Here is a 22,714-nt window from a genome sequence, read left to right as displayed (position 1 = left end):
CAAGCGCCCGTGATTGTTGCTCTTATTTTCGAAGCTGGCTTTCTGTGTGTTTTTCTTCAGCGCTGTAAAAACATTTTACGTTGCGGTCACATAGGGCCCAACTGTGTAAGCATCAATCGAGGCGATGCTTTTAATTCTTTTCACTTCATTTTGCGTGCATCAAAACCAAAAATAGTAGCTGCTGTTAACATGTGTTTTGACATGTGCTTGCTCGATAAACGCTATTCAACGTGTACAATGCTTCTTTTGTGATTTAATTGCTTTATTTAAAGAGATGTGAGCGCCAGACAAAAGCGCTAGATACATGTGAATTATGGTGCTTTTGTGTGAAAATGGACGAAGCAAATAAATACACTTCGAGAAAACGGCGCGAGATAAAGGAGTGTTGTGGTTTGAACCTCCTGGGGGCTAACCACATTTTCACTGGCTAAGCGCCCATCTTCTGTCGTCGCCGGCGATTTTGACGCCTGATAAAGCGAGCTCTTTCACAAACCCCCACGCCCCAGTCACGAAACAGTGCTCCGCGCACGGGACAAACGAGCGAGCTATCATTCAAAATGCGCGTGCTTTACATTTGAAAGGCTTCCCTCTTCTTTTCTAGTGTCGTTCTTTTGTTCAGACAATAAAACAATTGCTGCTGTTGTATAGCGCTGCTTTCTTTTCTTCTTTGCTTGTTGAGTTTATAAAGAAAGGGCGAAAGGTTGAACCGTTCGCCTCGCGGCGCCTTCAATTGCGCGAAAGCTCTCCGCTAGATCCCAAGACCTTGAACCTTGATAGAAATCACAAGGCGTAAGGACGGGAAACCCAATCTTTTTATTGCCCAAATTTCCTTCTTAAGCACCGCTCATTGTGATTTATTGTAAAAATAACATAATAATGGAATAGCTTAAACGCGCCGAGCCTAGACGAATTTTCAAATTCAAACTTACAGTAATCTTTCAATGGGCAGATTAATTGATGCGCACTTTGCTAGTCGTTCGCGAGGCATTCCGCAAAATACGCTTCGTTTGTTTTCGACGAGAAAACTCTTTACTCACGAACACGAGCGACGCTAAGTGAACTCAACGTACTTAAATATATTGTGGGTTCTCGTTTAATGGTTTTCAATTTCCTCAAAGTGATATGGCGATATTTGAGAAGATGCCCGCATGTAAAACGAGAAACCACTGAATATATTTAACGGAAAATACGAAAACTTGTCGCCTGAGAGGTCGCGTTGGCTTAGCTAAGACACTACACGACTTGGATTTGTCGGGAAGTTTTATTTGCAACCTAAATTAAGAAGTACAGCGTTCTGTGTGTCTGTTTACAGGCAAGCGACTGTCGTCTTCGTACAACTTGGTCGCTCCTGAGAGAGAGAGGTACTGTACAAGGTTAATACGTGGTACACGAGGTGAAATTACTTAAAACACGAATGCAAAGAAAACATTTGCTCTTTACACTTAATATTTCTAAAGATACATAACGATTTTTTTTCGTAAGTATTTTTTTTTGTTTTTATCTTGATACGCTATAAACAGAAGCCTGCGTTGTCTTTTACCGCGTACACAACTTCGCGAATGAATGGGTCTATTATTTAATGGTGCGTTGTTGCACCCTCAAAGTACGAACCTACTATAATATTTTTGTTCATCGCAAGGATAAAGCTTTATATTAATGTCTAAATTGCACTATAACTACAGTATGCTTATATATGCTATGCTAAATATCTTAATAAAACGAGAGACGCTTAAAGCTGTGGAATTTGTAAAGGGTTTCGCCAATGGATGGAAAAGCACGAAGCATTTCCCGTAAGCTGTTTATAACTCATTACACACTACTGAGTTAAAGAATGGCGCAAGTCTTATTAAAATGTACATTGAAGTGCGTTCGACTAGTCTAGAGTCCTACTAGAGAATTTGTTAACGTAGTAAGCATGTGACTATCGTGAAGTCCGTGGGTAAATTCTGTTGCTGATACGGGCGCCATAGACTCATGCGACATCGCGGCCATTAGAGTTGGGTCATCCACTTCGAGTTTGACCGGTACTGGAGTATGAGCGCCGGGCATGTGGGCTCCATTCATACATTGAGAGAAGTCGGGTATTCCGCACTTTTTCACATCATTCATCATCGCCTGCTTGTCGGGGTTCAACATCTGCTTGGTTCTAATGTCCACGGTTGATTCCCTGCTTAAGATCACGCAAAGGCAACAATTAGTTTGATAAACAAGCGCGCGCCCTTTCTACATAAATGCGCGCTTCCTGCCTAATCCTTGTGTTCTTTCAATCGCGCAGCACAAGGCGCCCAAAAATATAAGCGTTTAGGTGCAAGTATTTCACTTCCAAGTCTATAATAAGTGCGATTTATTAAGGTGGATGATAGCTATAAGAAATTACTTAGTGTCTCAGCCTTGGTATAGAAGTGAGTAGAGCTTGTCAGTCAGGATATATTTGATATCATCTCAGTTTGCCACGGGCTAGCTGGTTGTTTTTTAAGGCCTTATTGAGAAGAGGGTCAAATCAACTGAACGCTCACTCGTATCCGCTTCTATTTGGCTCGGGTGTAAAATCAACTAGCCAACGCGGAAATCCCATTTCTTGAATTTATTGCGGTCATTTCTCCCCGTGCGCACGCGGTAATGTATATATGTATGTTTGATGTGTGTTGAAAACGATCCCCCTTCTTTACGAAAATTTAATTTGCATGAAATGAACAGCTAGTTACAGTTTAAGTCGCTAAATCAACTTCCGATCCTCGAGTAGCTCAATAAATTCTCTAATAGAGGCGAAATTGAAAGGAAAGTTTTTGCCTGATATTTTAACCGCAAGATATAAACCTTGCACGCACGGGCGAGTTTGCGCCAATATGGGCTGGCTAATTTAGTATTGTATGACAAAACAAGCTTTACAAAGTGACTGAGTTGAAGGTAAACGTTCGTGAGCACAAGCCATAAATAGATGGGCATCGCATGAGAGAAAGACGTACCTTATTTTTGCTTCCGCGGCCCGGTCCCGTTGCCTTCTGTTCTTGAACCAGTTGCTAACTTGTGTAGTGGTTAGACCCGTTGCCTCGGCTAGCTCCCGCTTCTCTCGAGGCGATGGGTACGGGTTGTGCGAGTACCACTCTCTCAATATGTTCCTTGATTTCTCCTTGAAACAGTAACTGGTTTCCTCGCCGTCCCAGATCGTCCTCGGGAGAGGAAACTTGCGTCGAACTCGATACTTCCCCACAGCTCCTAGCGGACGACCGCGAAGTTTCTCAGCTTCGATGTAGTGCGCCTTTAGCCAAAGCGACTGCAGTTTGGGATGCGAGCTCGGAGAAAACGAGTTGTTTTCCAGTATCCGGTACAGCTCTTGGAAGTTGCCCTGATGAAAGGAAACCAGTGCCTTTGCTTTAAGCACGCTTTCGTTCTTCTGTATGGTTTCGCATTCTGGAAGGGACCACAGAAATCTCCCGAGCCGTTCAATGTCTCCGCTCTGTTGTAGGACTTCGCAGACGCACGCGACTTGCTCCGGCGTAAAACTGAAGGTAGGCAGCATAGTCTGTTGCTGGGATGCTGTACAGCGCCGGGTCTTTCACTCCTTTGTATTGTCTATTTGTCTGAACTTAAGACGGTACTCGCTCTTTATAGCTGCTTGGAATCAAATTGCACACAGTTAAAAAGAAAATGTCACCCACTAGCGATCAGACTAATTTTCATTCACTGGCGTGACAATGTCATTATTAAATTAAGATTAGAACTTGAACCGCGGTCTGTGATTGGCCGATGCTCACCATCCAGATGGTTTATATTTTTTCAGTAGATGTTAAATCAAACACCATAGAAACAATGTCAATCGCTTTCTTTGCGTCTTCAAAAATTGCCACTTCCGCTGGAATACAGGCTCTTGAGTAGAAAGACTTACCGACAAGACTCAAACGCAATTAGCTCGCTCGTCGTTTTCTAAGGCCATTAGTCGAAATTGAAATTACGCACGCTGGAAAAGCTTGACAATTTTGAACTCTGTAACTCAACTGCCAGTGAGTTGTTGTGTTTGTAATGCTATACGAGGATCGTGTTTCTTTTCTGACTTGCTATTTGTTATGGCAACTTTGCAAAACCGAGACGCAATGAAAAGAGTAGCACTGAATTGTTTACATCGAGCTATTACCCAAAAGATGCTAATTTAGAAGGCTAATAATGTTATGAGAGACGGGCGCGAACAAAGGGAGTGTTTATTGATTTTGCGAATTTATCGTTTGTAGAAATGACAGCGAAGCCATCAGCGAAATAGGTGTTAAACAATGGCCTGTCTTCTACGGCTAATCCAGGTGTTATCCAGATTGTTGCTTCGTCTTCGCTTTTTAAAAACATCTATAGACGTTCTTTTTTTTTTAATGAGAACTCGTTTCAATTTGTAGCGTAGCTGTTTTTTGCCTCTCATATATTAACCAGAGGCGATTTGTGGGTTGGGAATTGATCGCGATAAACTTAGAACGATACAGTTATTATGGAACGGATGCGAACTCGTTTACAGTATCCTTGTTTTGCCTGAGGGGACTGAATGAGCTAAGAACAAAAATGAAAACATTCCTTTGAAAAAAGAATGCCAAAAAATAACCCATAACTCTCTTAATGGCATTCTCGCCGAACGCGTGGAATTTTTCCGTGTAATTTCGATCACCTGATTTAAGATGCTATATTTTCCGTCGCTCTGTAATCGTGACTCTTAAATTTTCCCACAACATGCCTATTTCCAATATAATTACCAACGTATTAACGCTGCTTTAAAAAGATGCAAGGTTTTAAGATGACTCATTCTTCTTAGATAAGAAATCAACTCTTAAACAAAAATTAAGTGAACAGATAAACATTAAAGGGAAGCGCAAGAACATGTAAATACAGGCTTGTATCGCTAATTTCCTACAATATAAGGCTGAAAACAGCGAGCGGTTTGAATGCTAAAATTCAAACGGCCGATCTAAACTCATACACCTTCTAAAAACCCTTTTCGTTTGGTTAATTCTAAGTCTCTTTCCACCTAGCCAAATATATAGGCGATTGGCCTACTAGCTCGACAAGTTGAACATCAGATATGCTTGTTAAAACAATCTTCCCACTACGTGCTCGGTATATTCATGAAGAACGTTTTCTTCTAAAACCATAATTTATTGCGGGAATTACGTGAGACATCGAACCCATCCGAAGGTACACAAACTTTTGTGTTTAATTCCACTTGCACATTTTCCTGTTTTGAGAAAGTCTTACACCTGAAATTTGAGACGTTTTATTCCAGCTTGCTAAGTGTGCCTTTCCATTAGAGAAAAAGTGAAATGAATAATTTATGAAATGTTTGACAGTCCATTAAGAACAGGTTGCAATGACAGTTGAAGAGTGTGCAAGGCCTTCCCTTTTCCCTCGTTTCAATATCGTTTTGTTTTAATTTCTTTGCAATAAAATAAACCTTGCTGGGTGTTTTGAAATTGTATCCATCTCCCATGGAGGAAGGAATTCCAAAATTTCCTCTTCACAGATGGCTTTCCCAGCTATTTTTACAACTCTGTTTCTAAACAGTTGCCATCACAATACTTGGCAGCGTGATGGAAGAGCTTTGTCCTCCACATGGGAAATACAAACAGTTAATTTAAACTCTCGTGTTTACAAGATCGCTATAATAATATGATTATTTTCGACTAAACACCGGGCTTGAAATAATTTGAAACCTGTGGCAGAATTCTTGGACACTCAGCCAGGTTCTTTATTTTAAGCCCACCCACTAGATTGCTTCCTTTGTCTCTTTCATTAGAAATATTTTCTCTTCTAATTAAAAAAGACTTGAAAGATCTTGTCAACTACTCTCGGAAATTTCGATAAAAGGTGTTTCTGTTTCTTCACTTTTGCACCCAGATGATAATAAAGTGTTATCACCTTCTGAATCTACTGTTTGACTCCTTTCCCTAAAAGGCATGCGTAGAGGTTATCTCCATTCTAACGCCCAAAGGAAATTCATCTGTAGGATTGTTTTTTCCTTTCAAAGGAAGTTGCTCTTTATAACATAAACGAATTGCACTTTTTGATACTAGTGCTTGCTTGTTAACTATATATACTGTAAACTCCAGGGCTTTTCTAAGTATTTCTATTAAATTTCTCATGCAATCTGTCCACGGTAGAAATACACCCTGCTTGCCGCGTGCAGAAAACGTGGCAGCATTTCTCGAAGCCCGCTTTTCCCGCCGTGCCGCTTTCGTCGATTGATATGGCTTAACTCCGATTATTGCTTGTGATAAAGCTATCATTTTATTTCCCGGCTTGTTACAGGCTTAACGTCTAGTTATTGTCTTTCCTGACGTGTAACGTGAAGCAGAATTCTCGCTTTACATTCATTGAAACAAAATGAAACAAGGTCTCCCTTGTGTCTTTTGATTCTTCCTCTGATAAAAACCGGATGTTTAAATTTTCAGGCGCGGGTTGTGTTTTTAAAAGACATTTCCCTGTTTTGGCGTGGCTCGTATGCATTTGTATTTCTGGGGGTTGTTTGACAAAATATTTTACCACATGTAACCAGTTGACTCAGGAGAACTTGAGAAACATAATATATAACTATAAACCACAGAAAACGTTTCTAATGAGTTTCACTTTTCTGGAAGCATGTGCACTTTTCTAACCGCTTCCATGTCAAACACTATCGATGCAGTGTTTCATTTGTAAATTAAATTGTTTCGTTTTCCTTTGGTCGAAAAACAGAAATTCACGGTTATTAATCTTCATTAAATGCTTCTCGACAGAAAACAACTGAAAATAGCAAACGCCTGCAGCGCCAGACTATGATTTAATACTGCGAAAGCGTCTAAAATATACACTTAAGTAAAACAAAGTTTAAGAGGAAAGACAAGCATTTCTAGTCCAAATGGCGGGTGGCCAATGTTTTCTTCGCAGGTGAAACATAATTAACTTTCAATGCAATGCGATATTTCAACTCGAGGTTCCTTTGTTAGTCTCTTAATTGTTAAGATAGGCTTTTCGAGTATTCAAAAGCCGTATTCCTTTAAACGAAGGTCGAGTCAGATTTGTCATTTTTTTACAGGTGTGAATCTTTAGCTTCGCCTGCATCTTTTGGCCATAATGAGCACTTTCTAGGCCACCCTGAAATGTTTAACGTCTTTAGTTCTTCAGCTCGAAAAATCCGTACACACGTTTACTCTCTAGAGTAACCTAACTCAACTAAGTAAAAACCAAAATCAGACATTTTGAACAATAACTCAAAACAAACAGGACCACATGAAGGCAGCTTTACTCAGCAGATTTCTTTTGAATGGTCGCACAGAAGGTGTTGCATTCAGACATAAAAGTTAGAGACGTTAAGTGACACGAATTTGACTTTGGGAGGGAAAAGCCGGATTAACGAACACTGCTCCAGTCAACATTTATTGACTACTTAATTCCGATCTGCTTTAGTTTTGTAGACTCTAACAACGACTTGCTATTGATAAAAGAGCAGTCATTACAGGCTGAAAAGTTGATTTTATAGTTGACTTTTTCAATTAGGTTTCTAAACATCCACCTCACTAAATACAAAGTCAAAGTTGTATCTTTTGTGGAGGGTCACAAGCTATTTAATTCTGTTTTAAAACGGAGAGTATGAAGCACATCACACAAGAGACGTATTTACGAAGAATACATTTCTTCCACATTAGGTTTATACCAGCTTTTGTTCCACAGTGAACCGCTGTGATAATTAGACATGTTTTTAGTCCGAGACAGTCTGTAGGATAGCAAAACTGGATATGAAGCTTGTGGTTTACACATTTATATGAGAGTTTTTGTGTTAAATCATGAAATTCTACCGATAACAGCGCCATCGAAAGACTGTGAGAACCGTGAAGCTATTTGGAAACCTAAAGTTCTAAAGACTGCAAAACAATACATTCTGAGCACCTGTCTTGGTTTGATAAAATGACCGACGTATTTAAATAATCTAATTTACTGCTAATAAACAACATAGAACGTGACCATATTGTCCTAGATGATGATATATAATTTTAAAAACCCAGTCTTAAGTTCGCCCTCTATAACCTTCTTTTCAAAGGCAAGTTAATATTTTTTGAGTTTTTGGAACAGCCTTACTTTTGCAAGCTTTTGTACCTGGGTTTCTGGAAGTCTGACAATAGCCTTAATGCGACGTTATTTGATCCATCGCGCCAGAAAGTCCCATCTATCTTTCAGTGTTGTAGTTAAAGCCTGTAGCCAAACAAAGTTGAAAGTAGATTGAAGTACAAACTGCGGGTCGAATCGGAAGTGTAATTCAACCTTTTTATCGACTTTTAAGTTTCTCTAACGACCCTCGTATCTTTTTCTCTTGTCAATCGATTTGGAAAATCTGATATCCAAATTAGCTGACATTGAAAACTTGAGAGTTTCCCCCATTTAAATCAATTTTGATATCGGAAACAAGAAAGCTAGGCATCTCTATATTCTTTGAAATTTAGTTGTTGTTTTTCAAATAATAATCTCTGCTGGCTTTGTTGCAGAAGTTCCTCTAAATTGCAAGACGTGATTTTTCAAAGAAACTCAAGCTAGACAAGTTTTAACCACATTTTCTCAATCTTGAACGGCTTCAGTTTGTTGTAACATAAATGATATCTTCCGGTAATATTTAAATAGACGCACTTTATTAAGTGCCTTTCTTGGACGTATCGTTCAACACGACAAGGCGTGGGTATACATCGAGCTGATGGTTTTCTTTGAAAACGCAATTCACTTCTAAAATTGGCTTTTAATTAAACGACATGGTGAACCTATATCCATCATGCAATGTTTCAACTTTTAGCGGCATGTATCAAAGGACGTTAAGATAAAACTCCTCTGGAACAACATGTAACCATTCCACAATCCTAGTTGTTGTATACCAAATATACAATGATCACTCAAAAAATAACTAACGTATGAATGGTGCTTTTCGTCAGGTCAGCTTATAAACCGGCCGAATGCCAAAGTCGAAGAGCTAAAAAAGCTAGCATCACAATTACATTTACAGCACACATGTTTAACATGGATATTTATTTTTCGTTTTGGCTGTGACCATATGCTTCGCCAAGCCGCCCCCGTGTCTGTCAATGTAGCCTTCCTTATTTTCGGGTCGTGATATACCGATATAAAGTTACGTCGAGATCGGCCTAGATGTTATCTCATGTGTGGGCTGCCTTGGCAGGGATTTCCTTTTACAGTTTTGCCTCTAATAGAAAAGTTGCGTTACTGAATCTGATTGACCACAATCGATATATTTATTTTGCTGAGTTTGTTTCAATTTTTTTTGCATCTTCCTTAAGTGGCTCCACCTTCCGATTTTTGCTGGTATCTCTTGTAAATCTTACCACCGGGGAAAATGTCAGAGATGCAATTAAGGCCGGCCTGTTTGTAAACCGACCAGTGCTTTTGTCTCCATTTGATTTTATTCGCACTCAAATACGTTCAAAAACATCACTTTCCCTTCTCTTTGTGTTCCCTGGCGTTGAAAACGTGCTTTTAACAACAAGTATTGAGTTACATAAAAAGAGCGCATTAGTCTTAATATTTCGTCTCTTGCGGGTCGGTTTATTTTTAAGTTGGAATAACATACTTCTTTGGATTTAGCCCTCGCAAGATTTATTTTAAAAGCGTGTTAACATTTCGATAATCTTTAATTCCGCTTTACGTCTTTCTGTTCTGTTCTTATCAAATCCCATAATAAAATGCTTTCTGCTCAACAGGCTTAGGCCTTTGTTAATCCGTTCTCTGACTGCTCTTCAAACTATATATCATAGTTTCATTTTTTGCACTTGTCAATTTGCGAAACCAAATTCCAGTTTCCAAATCTCAGTGCAACGTTTTATAACCACAATGTAATCTTCTTAAATTTCGAAGAACTAGAACGAAAGTGTGAAATTGCACACATAACTTTAGGAAAAACTGACTGTTTTTTGAGAGGTTTGTTTTGTGCTATTCACTTCACTCGATGGTGAAATTTTCATTATCCCTTAATGTACAAGTGAGAAGGATTGTCTCAGTTAATTTTCTGTTTACGAATTTCGCTGCACACATAGAAAGATATAAAGGTGATCCTAAACATAAACTTCGGTGCAATGTTGTAAACTACTAGAAGGACTTGCATTTGCAATATTCTAAAGCCTATTTGTTTGCAAAAACAAATTTTGAATTGCCACTGTTCTTAAAAGTTGCTTTTTTTTCATGGGCGTTCAAAATCATACCACACTTTAGATTATGCTTAGTTTTATTGTACACTGATAATTTGAGATACATATAAACGCAAATGTATAGATCGACTCAACATCTGCAGGATACTGGAGAGTGTAAACTAAGGGTGGAAACAAGGACATATGTTGAAAAACAAAATCGATATTTTTATCTTGTTGATTGAATAAGTAAGAATAGATTTTATTATCTGTCCTTTTTGTGTGCGACTAATGTTCTTGGTCATGTTATTCCGTCAACTCGTGCTTTGACATTGTTTCAGAGGTGAAGATTAAAATTGATTTTACCCACGTTGAGAAATTTGTTTACCAAACCTTGAATTTTTAGTCAGGATTTGTTTTTGTTAGTTTCCTCTGCTGTTGCGATTTTATGATTCTCTAGTTGCTTTTCCTTGAGCTCTTCTACTTGAAAATAAAATTAAAGCGAGAACCAATTCATTAAATGACCGTCAAATTCGCACAGGCAGTTCGCACGCTACGATAGTTCCCGCGCAGTGGCCACCAGTTATGGTGGAGGCAAATAATTGAAGGCGTCACAACGAAGGCGCCACAACAACCCACAGACCACGTTCAGTGCTCCAAGGGGCTCCATGATTGCAACCATTAAATGCACCTTTAACTTTCAAAGCTAATTGATGCTGGGCAATCTGGGCAGAATTTTGCTATCGACAACAGGCCCCTTTGATGACCGATAAAGTCATGGTTTGTAAACAGGATATTGGAAAAGGAAGTGCGCGAGTGAGCGTTGCATGATCGATGCACCTTCACGAACTCAGAGCTCTGCCTTTTCTTTTTGCTTCAGTAGCTGCCTAAGACGCCTGTTTTCGTCTATCTTTGCCTTAATTGACTGAGGAAAATAGAAGGGAGACACTGAGCGATTCGATTTTTAGTCGAGTTTACAAACGAAACCTGCAACACGTCCGCATCCTGATGAGATCACTCTTTGTCGAACTCTTGTACCTCGACCCAAATTATCCCAGTTTCGTTTTCTTCCCACTAAAGAAAAAGTGCTTTTAAACCTAACCTTGGATTACAAATCGTTCCCGTTGAGGATGAGTTGGTTTACGAGTTTGCGTGGCTATTGCATGAGTTGCTTGAATGTTGAGTCATAGAAATTTGTGACGGAGCTTTTAGCAAACGTAACATCACCCGGAAAAGCCACGAACATCTCAACTTTAAATTGACGATAACAAGGTGAAAAGAATACCAACTTCTTACCTTTGGTGATTTTCCGTTTTAGCAAGTGATACGGTCGGTCGCCTGTAGCTACTAGCTCCTTTTCTTAGCGGGGCGGCTGGCTGTGTGCGCTAAGTCCCTGTGACGGGTCCGTGTCACCTGACAGCAAAAGAACACCCTTCAATCAACGTATTGGGATTTTAAGGATGGCTCGTGGAATTAATTATGCCACGTATAAAGATATAACATGCGAGCTCAGCCTGGTGTCTCCTGATTATTTGCCTTTAAATTTGTACAGCGTGAAACTGATAGAAAATTATTAAAATTCAATATAAAGTGAACAAGTTTATTTTTCTTGAAGGGTCATTTCTTTATTAGATTACAGTACATGCAATTTTCAACGCATAGATCGCGTTTCGATTCCCTCGTTGCGGTACTATCTGTTTTCATATCGGGTAGCTCGCACATTAAAGGAAAACTACGGCCTTTAAACGATTTGCCCGGCTCAGCATTTATTTTGGTCGGTCAATAATTCGAATAACACACGGCTAGGTTTTCAAGAAGTGGTAAAAATAGCTCGGAAAGGAAGATAATCGCTGTGATGAAGCAAGAGGCGTGATATTCTACGCAACATTCCAGCTGCAAACTCAAGAGATTGGAAGTGGTTTTTCCCACATAAAATCGCTTTTCACTTTTCAGCAAGTTCTAGTGCGTGGCGCGAGTCGTATTTCAAAACAAGAAGGACCATTTGACGTTATCCATGATTTGAAAACATAATGCCCAATGGATATGAGTCGACGTGGGGTTATCAAATGGCTATCTACAATTTCAAGCGGGACATTGTGTCTCCAATAAAGGGGAAAATCTGTCAGCAGGCCTTTGCAATAAACGTTTGTATCAGTTTATAAATGTCATACAGCCCTGAAGGGAAATACCACAAAATTTGATATCTTGAAAGAAAAACAGATAAGCCGGTCTTTGGGTATGTGATCCGTGTGTTTCTTTGGTGGTCGATATTTTTAGATGATAAAAACATAGAGGCAAACAAGAGTGTGGATTTCCTCCTAAATGTATGTACCGCCCGTTACGATGTGATTTTGGAGCAGTGTTTTATTCTCGGATGAAAAATTTTGCCTTTTTTGGCTGAAATATAAAGAAGCAAGGGGTCACACCTGTTTATTTATTTCTCCTGTTATTATCTAAACAAATCGAGAAAGAGAACAAACGAGGATTAACAAACTTTGAAATAAGGTACGGTGCTCGGTGTCAGGTCTGAATAAAAGATCAGGAAGATGAAAATTGCGTCAGTATTTTGACTGAGTTGTGGTTTCGCTTCGACCCCCAGAGTTACGTTAAAGCATTTAGATTTACACTTACTAAATTGCTGAAACAATTCCTTTTAACGACTTCTTGTGTTTGGCTTTCCTACCTCGAGGAACAAAAGGGCTCACAGTTTCCTGTTGCGCTGTGTGATTCCTTTAAAGAGTTTTTTCGAGTGAGCGTAAATCAAATTAACACACGCATTGTTAAGATATTAACCAGACATTTCGTGTGTGCAATAAATATTTAACAAGCTAAACGGATTACCTAGTTGTTTTGAAGTTAGAATCAATTGCTGAGGTATTGTGAACACCTTGTTAGCATTTCCCATTTTTAGATGGCACGAGATATTTTAAAAAATGCCCTAAATGTTAAGACGCCGTCCACCATCACTACAGACAAGCAATAAGTTATCATTTTAAAAAGGGTCGCGGGACGCAATGACCCGAAACCATTTAAAATGTCTGGGCCCGGATCGGAGAAGAAAGAAATTAAAGTTGGTAGCTTACGCCTGAATGTCTAAAACTCTTTGATTGATTCCATGCTTTAACACGAAATTTTAACCCATTCACTGCTATGGGTGTTAAAGTTCAAAACAAGATAAAAATGCTAAATTCCATTATATACAAAACTATTGAAAACAAACAGGACAACTGTTATAAAGATACCGTTCAGTAGCTTCCACTTGAATTGTTCGGCACACAAGGTTTTATCCACAGACTTAAAAGATAGAACCCCATTATTTGATAGAAGGCTTCGACTGCAAGTAGTGAAAACCTTTGCAAATACAATTTTCGGACTCAATTTATGTAACCTTCCGTACCAAACCCACCCTGAACAGACATCTCGTGTACGTATCGTAGTCATAAGCGAAGTTTAGTCAGTTTTAATGCACATTAAAAAACTTAACACTAAGAAATAAAAACGGTGGGTATAGCAGAGCCAGACGAGCGCTACGGTTTTCCAGACTTGCCTTGTGTAGATAGAGATCTATAGCATGACTCGATCCTACTATTCCATTTCAAGTTGTGACACTTTCTTAATCCCTTATGTCATCGAACTTCATCGATTGAAGCAAACGGATGTTATTGTTAGGCCTTTAAACTGAACATTTAACTTTCTTAAATCTTAGTTGCAAGGTCTTAAATGCTGCACGCACAAGCCATGTTTAACATGTTTATCAAATTTGGCTCTTTTCCTGTTCGATAATTGTTTTCTTTTTCAACTGCGGTGTTCTGCGACTTTGCCAGAGGTCGTTTTGATAAGAAAGGTGCTTTCAGTGAGAGGTATTTGTTGAAAATATAGGCTAGGTTCACCGCAACTGACCTGGTTATCTTTCCTAAACTTCAATAATAAAATCCCCTGGATATTTCGAGTCTTAGCTGCCTTTTGGCGTTTCCAGCGATTTTGATGACACTTCAAGGTTAGAAAAACCTTTGAGTGCCAATTTATTGAAAACTATAAAATTTGAAACGATAGCTCTGTCCGACCTGTATCGATTACGATTGTTTTGATTGAGAACAAAGCACTAAGATATTTCCATTTCCAAATTTTCTAAACATCTGCCATAGCTCGGTTTTTAAGTGCCTCACGTGATTTTTTGGCGCCAAAAATCGCATCATATATAATTAACCACAACGAGGACAAGCTCTTTTCACATTTCGTTTTTCACACACGGCCAATACGGTTTTTACGACCAGTGAATGAGTTAAGAGGTTTGCATTGTTTTATTTATTAGAACTGCTTGAACTTCTCGCATATTTTGCGTGCAACAATTGAGTGGTTATTTTCTTGTTCTCTTCAAAAGCATTTTTATAACAAATGTTATATTCTGCAGCGGTCTCAGTTGATTATATGATAGTTTTAAAGAGATATCGATTTTTAGCATCAGATCCCATTGATTCAAAATTATATTCTATTTAATTCTGAAAATAATCACTAATATAATTTTTGTAAATAGGAAAACAAAGTATTTTTCCTGCTGTGTATTTATTAGAGCTCTCGAAGCCTCTTGTCTTCCCATCTTTTCAACACACAGCAGTTTTTGATACACGTAAGAAGTTTTGAAAATGTTTACGCTTTAATCTAAAGAATAATTATCAGCTAATTTTTCTATGACACAAAAACAGGTGTCAAAGGGGAAGAATATTGCAAAACAAAGGACTTTTTGTCTTAACTTGCCACCAATTTCTCAGGACTAAAATTGCAACCAATGTGCAGGAATTGGTAAGAAAAATTATACTTTGCACTAAGAATTGAGTAATTTCTATTTTGCTCCTCTTCTATTGCGTGTATTTTTTCAGTCTTAAAAGTTAATGGGACTGTATCATGGCTACGTTAATTTTAGTTAAATTTGCCTTCGCCAAACTAAATGTTTGCAGAATATCTGATTCTGACAAACATGCAGCCAATGTGTCTCCCGTCGTTTAGTTACAGCAGACAAGATCTTGAAACTGTTCCCCCAGACCATATTACAAAAACCCATATCGCATCCGTTTCATCTTCACACTTTTGGCCTCCTACCTTCTTTTGCATTTGGTGCGTTATTTAATTTCCTTCACTGTTTTAAGAGGTTATTTTATGTTTTTTTTTAAACAAATTTGATTGTCATTCCTTGCCTAAGTTGGCTAATCCGTGACACGGTCTCTTTAAGTTGTCTTTCCATTTTTTTATTCCGTAATTGCTCTCTTTCAGTTGTTCTCATGTTTGAATTCAAATTATACGCCATTAGTTTCTTAAAAAGAAAAGCGTCTCCACTGATGCCACTGATTTATGTCGAAGAATGTTTTAAAGCAACTGACTTTGTTAGAAAATTACGTATAAACTTGGGAACGTAATAGATTTCTGAGCCGTTAAATTAAGTGCTGGCCGGAAGACCGTCAAGACAGAAAACTTGAATTTGCGGTTATGGTGATCTTAGCTGCTCCATAATCTATAAGCATCTCTTGGAAGGGCACCGTTTCCACTTGAAATAAAGTAATGAACTCTAGTAATAAGTCAAGAATATAATATTGTATTGAACGAAGTGATCGGTAAGTCACGAGGTGCATAAACAAAAACGCTTTTCTTTCTTCTATCGTAAACTCCACTGCGACAAAAAGGTATTTTATTTGTTAATTAATCAAAGTCAAGTTCCACTAAACATCTGGGGGCCAGGGTACGTGCATAACGCTATCCACCGGATAAATCGCTATCCAATCGATATCGTAGTATGTTCTGTTAACATTTATCAAGTGGATACCGTTATCCACCCTTCTAACAACTGGGCCCTGAGACCGGTTTTCAAAGTGTACGTGGATAACGCTATCCATCGGAGAAATCGCTATCCAATCGATATCGTAGTATGCTCTGTTAACATTTATCCCCTGGATGGCGATTTATCTAGTGGATACCGTTATCCACCCTTCTAACAACTGGGCCCTGAGACCGGTCGTTCAAAGGGTACGTGGATAACGCTATCCATCGGATAAATCACTATCCAGTGGATGGCGTTGTTTGTTTTGCTAACACGTATCCGCTGGAGAGCGATATCCACCCTTTCAACAACTGGGCCTGGACCAAGTCGCACCAGTAACAATTTGTTTCAAGTAAAGTTTTATCCGTTTATTTTAACCGTTTCTCTGCCACTTTTTAAAACCACTATTTTATTTTGTTTTGGAAATAATGTGATGGCAATTCACTGAAATACAGGTATCAGACGATCTTGATAAACCTTCAAATTCTCCCAAATCTAAGATGGAGATATGTGGCGATCAGTACAGAGAATTAATGAATTAATATTCTAACTTTGGACTGAAATTGTAAATATCTGTTAAATTTGTTTTCTGGACGGGGAATATTTGCTTATAATTCAAAACGTGTCGCTGTTTCATACTTGAAAGAAGTGCTTTGCAATTTACTGATAATGTAGGAAGAAGCTACATGGTAATCACACTTGCGAATAAAAGAGTTAGCAGGTATATATGGTGGCCAAAGTTAACGGTATTGTGTTAGGTTTCCTTAGGCCTCTTCCTGTTTTAAGTGTTTTTCAAAACCCTTCCTCTCCCTAGGGCGCCAAAGGCTAAAACTGAAAAGTATTCCCAACTCAATTTTTAAACAGTAAACACTTCACAATGACTTTTAATTGAACGGTTGAAGTTTGGGGATCACCGCACAAATAACCCCCCCCCCAAACAAAAAAAAAAAAAAAAAAAGAAGGGAGGACAAAAAACCATATCCCAAATAACAGCATCACATGAAAGCACTTCACAAAAGCTTTTGTTAGAATTGTCACGCACATGGTTTCAAAACAATCGCATTAATTTATTCGAGGTTTGACGAAGGCGTAGAAAAGTGCCTTCTTTAGTTGACTTTCTTAACAGTAAATCAATATTGGAGATATAATCTAATTTACAGATAGAAATCAAGACGCGTAGAAACAACTTGAAAAAGTAAAATATTTCAAGTAGCAATCCATTTCCCGATCCGAGCCATCAACAGCCAAAGATGCTTGTTAAAAGTTTCAGTGCTCTAATATAGCAATTTTTAAAAGAAATAACCATTATTTTTAGGTTTCCTGTGACACAAATATAAATTTTGGCTGTTCAAGAAATATGGTAACATCCGTAACAAAGCCCCTTTAAAAGTCATTCAATTGACTGGTTGCATAGAGCGAACTTCAAAACTGAAGAGATCTTATCTCTTGGCTAAGAATCAAAACAGGTCAACTGAAATGAGTTATTGCTGATTTCCCAAGACCACGTGTTGTTAAAGTGCTTACCACCAGGTACATATTGATACCTGTTTTGATTGATAAGTGAAACGGCTTCCTCCGATTTAAAAAGAATCGCCCCAGGCTACCCACGAACCTAATTAATGACTTCCGCCTTTTAAAGGTGTTCTATTTATCAGTCTTGCTTGTGGATAAGACCTGCTGCTTTCGCTGGCTACTGGAATGTAGTTATCTCTACCATTTATCTTCGTCTCACTCTCAAAGTGTTTACCATGCGAGTCAATATTTTTAAGAAGACGAAAGTAATGTTTTGTTGTCAGTGTTTGCCAAGTGCATTTTCTAATTCGAGTTCCTAAGAGAAAGTTAAAATCAAATGAAGATGAATTTTTCAACTATGACACGGGCATGGGACAAAGAAAAATTCTGAGTCCCTGACGGGAATCGAACCCGTGGCCTCCCAGATGCCGGTGGGGCGCTCTAACCAACTGAGCTAGGAGAGACTCGTGATGAGCTGGGCCATTTACTAGGTTGATATGTGAAAAAAAAAATCCAGTTATCAACTGAACTTAAGGGAAAAAGTCCATGGAAATCGAGAGGTTGAAGCGCTCTCGATACGAAATTTCTCTGAAAGACAAATACCACATACCAACTTCTCGAACCTCGGTTTCTCGAAATTCTCGATTTTTCGAACTAATTTTTGTTTCCTTGGATAGTACTTATCTGTAATTTCACCCCAGATTGCTCGAAATGCACAATTTCTTGAAGCAATTTTCGTTCCCCCCTAAAGGTTCGAAAAATCGGGATTTTTTCTGTAGAATGGTCAAACACAAACAATGTCAACGACTATGGAGCAAATATTCGATGTTTTAAGTGAATATACACTGACTGGAATTGCTGATATTGCGAATGCCAACGATGTTGAAACCACACAAGAAATAAATGTTCACTCATATAGCATTTTAAATTTTTAGTGATAAATAACTCAAGTGAAACAAATGCTGATAATTGAACTGCACGTGTGCGCTTTTTTCAGGGAAGTATGCTAGAATGTAGGAAGCTCGTCTACTATTTAACTTTTAGGGGTTGGGTTGGGTTGATTACATATACAAAATGTTACGTGTAAGTAGCAGAATCTTTACTGAGCAAAGCATCATCAGAAGAACATCAATTTGAACATTTCAAGACATATTTTAAGACATATTGACTGAAGCAAAACCTCGAGGGGGGGGGTACTCCCTATAGCGGACTATACGGGGGGACTCCGCCCAATAGGGTGCCTTTTTCAGGCTGTAAAAGGCAAAGTCTGTGTCCGAACCAAGTGGCCCATCCAGCCGAAGCTTATCTCGGTTTTTGTAGCATTAAGTGACTAGAAGTATTTCTACTCCTCCTTGGATGGAATGCTAGTCCATCGCAGGGTTACCCCCAGCAGTAAATTCGCCGGTACCCATTTATACACATGGGTGAAGAGAGGCACTGTGAGAGTAAAGTGTCTTGCCTAAGAACACAACGTAGCGTCACAGCCAGGGCTCGAACCCGGGCCGTTCGAGTCGGATTCGAGCGCGCTAACCATTACGCCACATGCCGCGCCTTTTTCAGGTTGTAGGTATAGAAAAGGGTAGGTATTTTACGAGTTGGAGTAAACAAAATGAAAGGGAAAACTATCATTTAGGTATTTCAAAGGGCCTTTCAAAATATCGCAACCAAACCCACTGAACGGCTGATTCAACTAAGTATTTTAAGGAATAATCCAAGTGAGAATTAAGTTCCCCTTCTGTACTTATATGAAAGGGGTAGCACTTTCTTGACATTTGAAAGAAAAAAAAAGCACCCGGACTAGAAGCATGAAAAAAACTGCGAAATTGTTAAAAGTATTAGAAAATTCCAATGTTCCACTGGGAAGGGGTACCCGTTGCTTCTGAAGGCAACTTTGGAGGTACACTAGGAATTTCCGAAAATAATAAATCGGAAAGTTGCCAAACCACTTCTTTTCAACTGAGAGTTTTTAAGTACTGTGGTCGTCATCCCTGCTTCCGTTACGGCTAGGTGATCCACTTTCACAAGTTATTTAAAATAAATTATAGAGACAGAAAATCTGAAGAGGCGAATTCTTGAGAATAAAGTACATTAAAATGTTCTTGCGATGAAATCATTAACAGATTATTTTTGAATATTCTTCGACAAAAGGTAATAGAAGACACCCTTCCATCTCTTTCTTCTTCTTCTCCTAAGTGGAGTCAGTCACCGTCAACATCGTGGCATGCAAAATTTTAAAGCTGTTTTGTTACTTCTGTGTTGTTGTTGTTGCGTGCTAGAAAATGTCACATGGTGACAAACTTGAAAACCATACCAAACGGATGCAACAGAAATTCTATCTCACTGTAGATTGTGCCCTTTAAATTCCCACAACACAAATTATATTTCTCACCTTTAGAGTAGTTGATGGGAAAACAGAGAATTAGGATTGTTAGCCGTTTTGCTTTTTTCTCTTGTTTTCTTGTCTTCCTAGTGCACGGGCCGTTTGGAGCAGGATGGAAACAGAATAATATATCAGTTTAAAAACGAAAAGATTTCGATTCACGTTTTGTCGCTGTTCACTCTTTTTACTTTTGTGCTCCCAAGAAAAAAGCATCATTTTTGTTCACCCCTATTGTGCATTTTCTTAAAAGGAAAAAGCTGTCAAATAATGGAAGCAATTTGCTGTTTATTTGTACTTTATAACAGCCCATTATTTTTATTTATAACTCTTTTTAAATCGCCTTTAACCTAAGGGTAACTTTAAGTGCTTTTAAACAGTCCGGCTAAGAGATATTTTTAAGATCCACTTTAGCCTCCAGCAGTTTTAAGTGTTTTTCCAGGTGAAGAAACATTTTATTTAAACAACTACTTAAAGCCACAGAATTCTGCTGCTTTTAACTGTAATATAATATGTGTAACGTAATTTGCAATTTTTGATGGACATTTTTAAGTTCTATTCCTCAACTGAACGTAGAACGTTCGATTTCTGATTCATTGAGATCGATTTCCTGTGCTCTAACCACAAATGAAGTATTTTTAATAAATCTCATTTCTCTCTTTGTTTAAACTTCCTCTTCAAGTAAACTTCATTAAAAAACCAAAGAGACAATTTAAAAGAATAAATTTAATAACCATATGTTTAAAGAATATAATTTACTTTAGTAAATAATGCTTAGTCCTGAAAACAACAAAGGAAGAAAAACAATGGCGAAAAAATTTGAGTTCTTCCATTTCGAAGAGCCCTTGTGAATGTAGTGGATCTTTAAGGTGTCAAGCTTTTTGTGTGTTTGAGTGAATTACAAACAAAGCATCACTTCAAATAGCGTAATAAGGAATTTTACATATTTCCGTTGAATAACCACACAATTACAATTTTAAAGTTTATTATTATGTGAGATCAAATCAAGCGTTAAATGGTTCCTGAAGCTTGCAACTCCGTTCAGTGCCCGCCTAAACCTACTACGAATGGTTTTCACGGGAAGATGTCGCGAGTCGTCTAGTCAAAATCTAATCAGAGGTTGTGTGTTCTTACTTTATTCTTACATACAGTATTATCGTCACATGTTTTGACTCTATTCAATCCGAGCGTTGACTGTGGCCCCTTGGACCCTACAGCTTAGCATGAAAGTGTGACACGGAAGATGTAGATTTTATTTTTTTTCACAGTTCTACTTGCGATTGTCTATTCTTACAAACAGAATCATCGTCGTCTGCATGATCCATCGGTTTCGCAGTAGTCCTCTCAAATCTTTTTCATTTAGCTTCCGTCTTAGTTGTGCTAAGATCTCCGTCTCTGTCAGTCTTGGATTAGTTCGAGCAGCTTTTTCCACGATGGTTTTTGCACATGTATAGTGTACCTGAAACGCAACAAAATAAACATGCTTAACTTTTGTTTTATTCACAGGACCGGTGACTTTTTAAGATTAAATCAAATGAATTTGTTTTTGATTTGTGCGGAAATTCTAATGCAGGTAAAATAAAAGGAAACTTTCAATAATCCGGATCATTTGTCTGAAGAATGCTCATCAGTTCTTCGTTTTGGGTCTACGGTTAAATGGAAACCTTCACTGAAAATTAGCAGATCTTTTGGTAACGTATATTATGCTGTACAAGGTGGTTCTAACTTTGTACTTGATCCGCAACCATTCAAATAAAAACATTGAGCAGGACCTTTATGTGTTACATAACTGTTAGTTCTGCTCATGCATAGTTGTTTTAACCTTTTTAACTCTTACGTCAGGTTAAAACCTTTGTGTATGAAAATTCAAGTGAAAGCATTTTAGTGGATCCTTCACGTTATAATGTTTATAATGCTGTAAAAGGTGGCTAAGAATGAAAGTTTTTTAACGGTTTTAATCGACTGAAAGCAGCGCATTTACTGATATGAAATGTCAATGGTTGTTACTAGGTAGTTTGCTACGTGCATGGCTTTAATTTTTTGGTATTTCTATTCAAAAAGTGGACCATGACGAAGAAACAGATATATTTGGGTCCTTTTTATTTTCACATTTTTGTCTTTTTTCCTGCGCAAATATGCAGGAACATATTTGTTAGAACGTTTAATCACCTCTCCCTCTTTAGTATATGACAGTGACTTATCCTTTCTCTAACAAATGTCAATTTTATTTAAGACATTGTTTTATCATTCCTTTGTCTTTCCCCCTCTCTCGTTGAAGAGTTCTAGAATTTCAAAATCGCGCAAATGTTTAATTTCCCCATGTTGACAACTGAACCGAAGATGACTGAAGTTTAAAAATTGAAATGATTTTTACGCGTTCTGTATACCGCATGGATATCTGATTTATTAGAACACTTTTCACCACCACCAACATTTAATTTCTGTTAAGCATTAAGTTACATATAAACTTTTCACTTCCCGCAATTAACACAGTGTGCGAGTTAATGCTGCAGATAATTTGTTTCGATAGGAAACAGCTCTGGCTGTAAGGAGAGCAAGTTTTAAACGAGGTGTTTTTATTAATTTGCCAACAAATGAAGTAAAATCGAGTGTTTTGCAAACATTTCAACATGAGTTTAACTTACACCATGTTTCCCTTCTCATTATCTCTTGTTCCCCTGCATTTAGTATTTTTATATTAAAAACTCTTAATAAGACAAATGATTATTCTTCCTCCACTTTCACATGATTTTCCTTCGTAAATCTAGAGAAAATTACAATATATTTATATTGTACCGACTTTATTCATTCAAGTTGGCGAGATAGCTTCGGATAGATCTTGACAAGAGGAGAAGCAATATTAACTTAAGTAATAAAAATCCAATC

At 38.1% G+C, this 22,714-nt stretch overlaps 2 protein-coding genes across 7 annotated transcripts in view; one reads left to right on the top strand and one right to left on the bottom strand.

Moving 5' to 3' along the window:
- Nucleotides 1-1,242: 1,242 nt before the first annotated feature.
- LOC144631060 (homeobox protein six1-like) lies at nucleotides 1,243-19,975 on the bottom strand. 6 transcript variants are annotated; one of them, XM_078489434.1, is made up of 4 exons: nucleotides 19,841-19,975; nucleotides 11,427-11,543; nucleotides 2,967-3,612; nucleotides 1,243-2,170 (listed from the first exon to the last, which is right to left on the bottom strand). In XM_078489434.1, the coding sequence occupies exons 3-4, from the start codon at nucleotides 3,518-3,520 to the stop codon at nucleotides 1,879-1,881; spliced, it is 846 nt and encodes a 281-aa protein (XP_078345560.1). In that variant the 5' UTR covers nucleotides 3,521-3,612; nucleotides 11,427-11,543; nucleotides 19,841-19,975; the 3' UTR covers nucleotides 1,243-1,878. The 6 variants fall into 6 exon arrangements, with proteins under 6 accessions (XP_078345560.1, XP_078345561.1, XP_078345562.1 ...); XM_078489435.1 differs by lacking the exon at nucleotides 19,841-19,975 and adding an exon at nucleotides 14,031-14,048; XM_078489436.1 differs by lacking the exon at nucleotides 19,841-19,975 and adding an exon at nucleotides 12,776-12,902 and having other exon boundaries at nucleotides 2,967-3,615.
- LOC144631058 (homeobox protein SIX6-like) overlaps nucleotides 18,693-22,714 on the top strand; it is a 22,548-nt gene continuing 18,526 nt past the window's right edge. Inside the window, exon 1 of the mRNA XM_078489430.1 lies at nucleotides 18,693-19,030. Coding sequence (XP_078345556.1) covers nucleotides 18,994-19,030 — 37 coding nt within the window. The 5' untranslated portion in view covers nucleotides 18,693-18,993. The remainder of the gene's footprint in view (nucleotides 19,031-22,714) is intronic.

This window comes from Oculina patagonica, chromosome 11 (assembly GCF_052425735.1).
Source record: "Oculina patagonica isolate OP01 chromosome 11, crgOcupat, whole genome shotgun sequence".
NCBI classification, from domain to species: Eukaryota; Metazoa; Cnidaria; class Anthozoa; order Scleractinia; family Oculinidae; genus Oculina; species Oculina patagonica.
Note: the sequence above shows the minus strand (reverse complement) of the source record. Positions and strands in the feature narration are given on the sequence as shown.

Excerpts from the sequence above, each read along its gene's own strand:
- LOC144631060 (XM_078489434.1), bottom strand. The coding sequence starts at position 3,520 with ATGCTGCCTACCTTCAGTTTTACGCCGGAGCAAGTCGCGTGCGTCTGC. Across the intron at positions 2,171-2,966 it reads GCCGCGGAAGCAAAAATAAG|CAGGGAATCAACCGTGGACA; the intron begins GTACGTCTTTCT and ends CGTGATCTTAAG.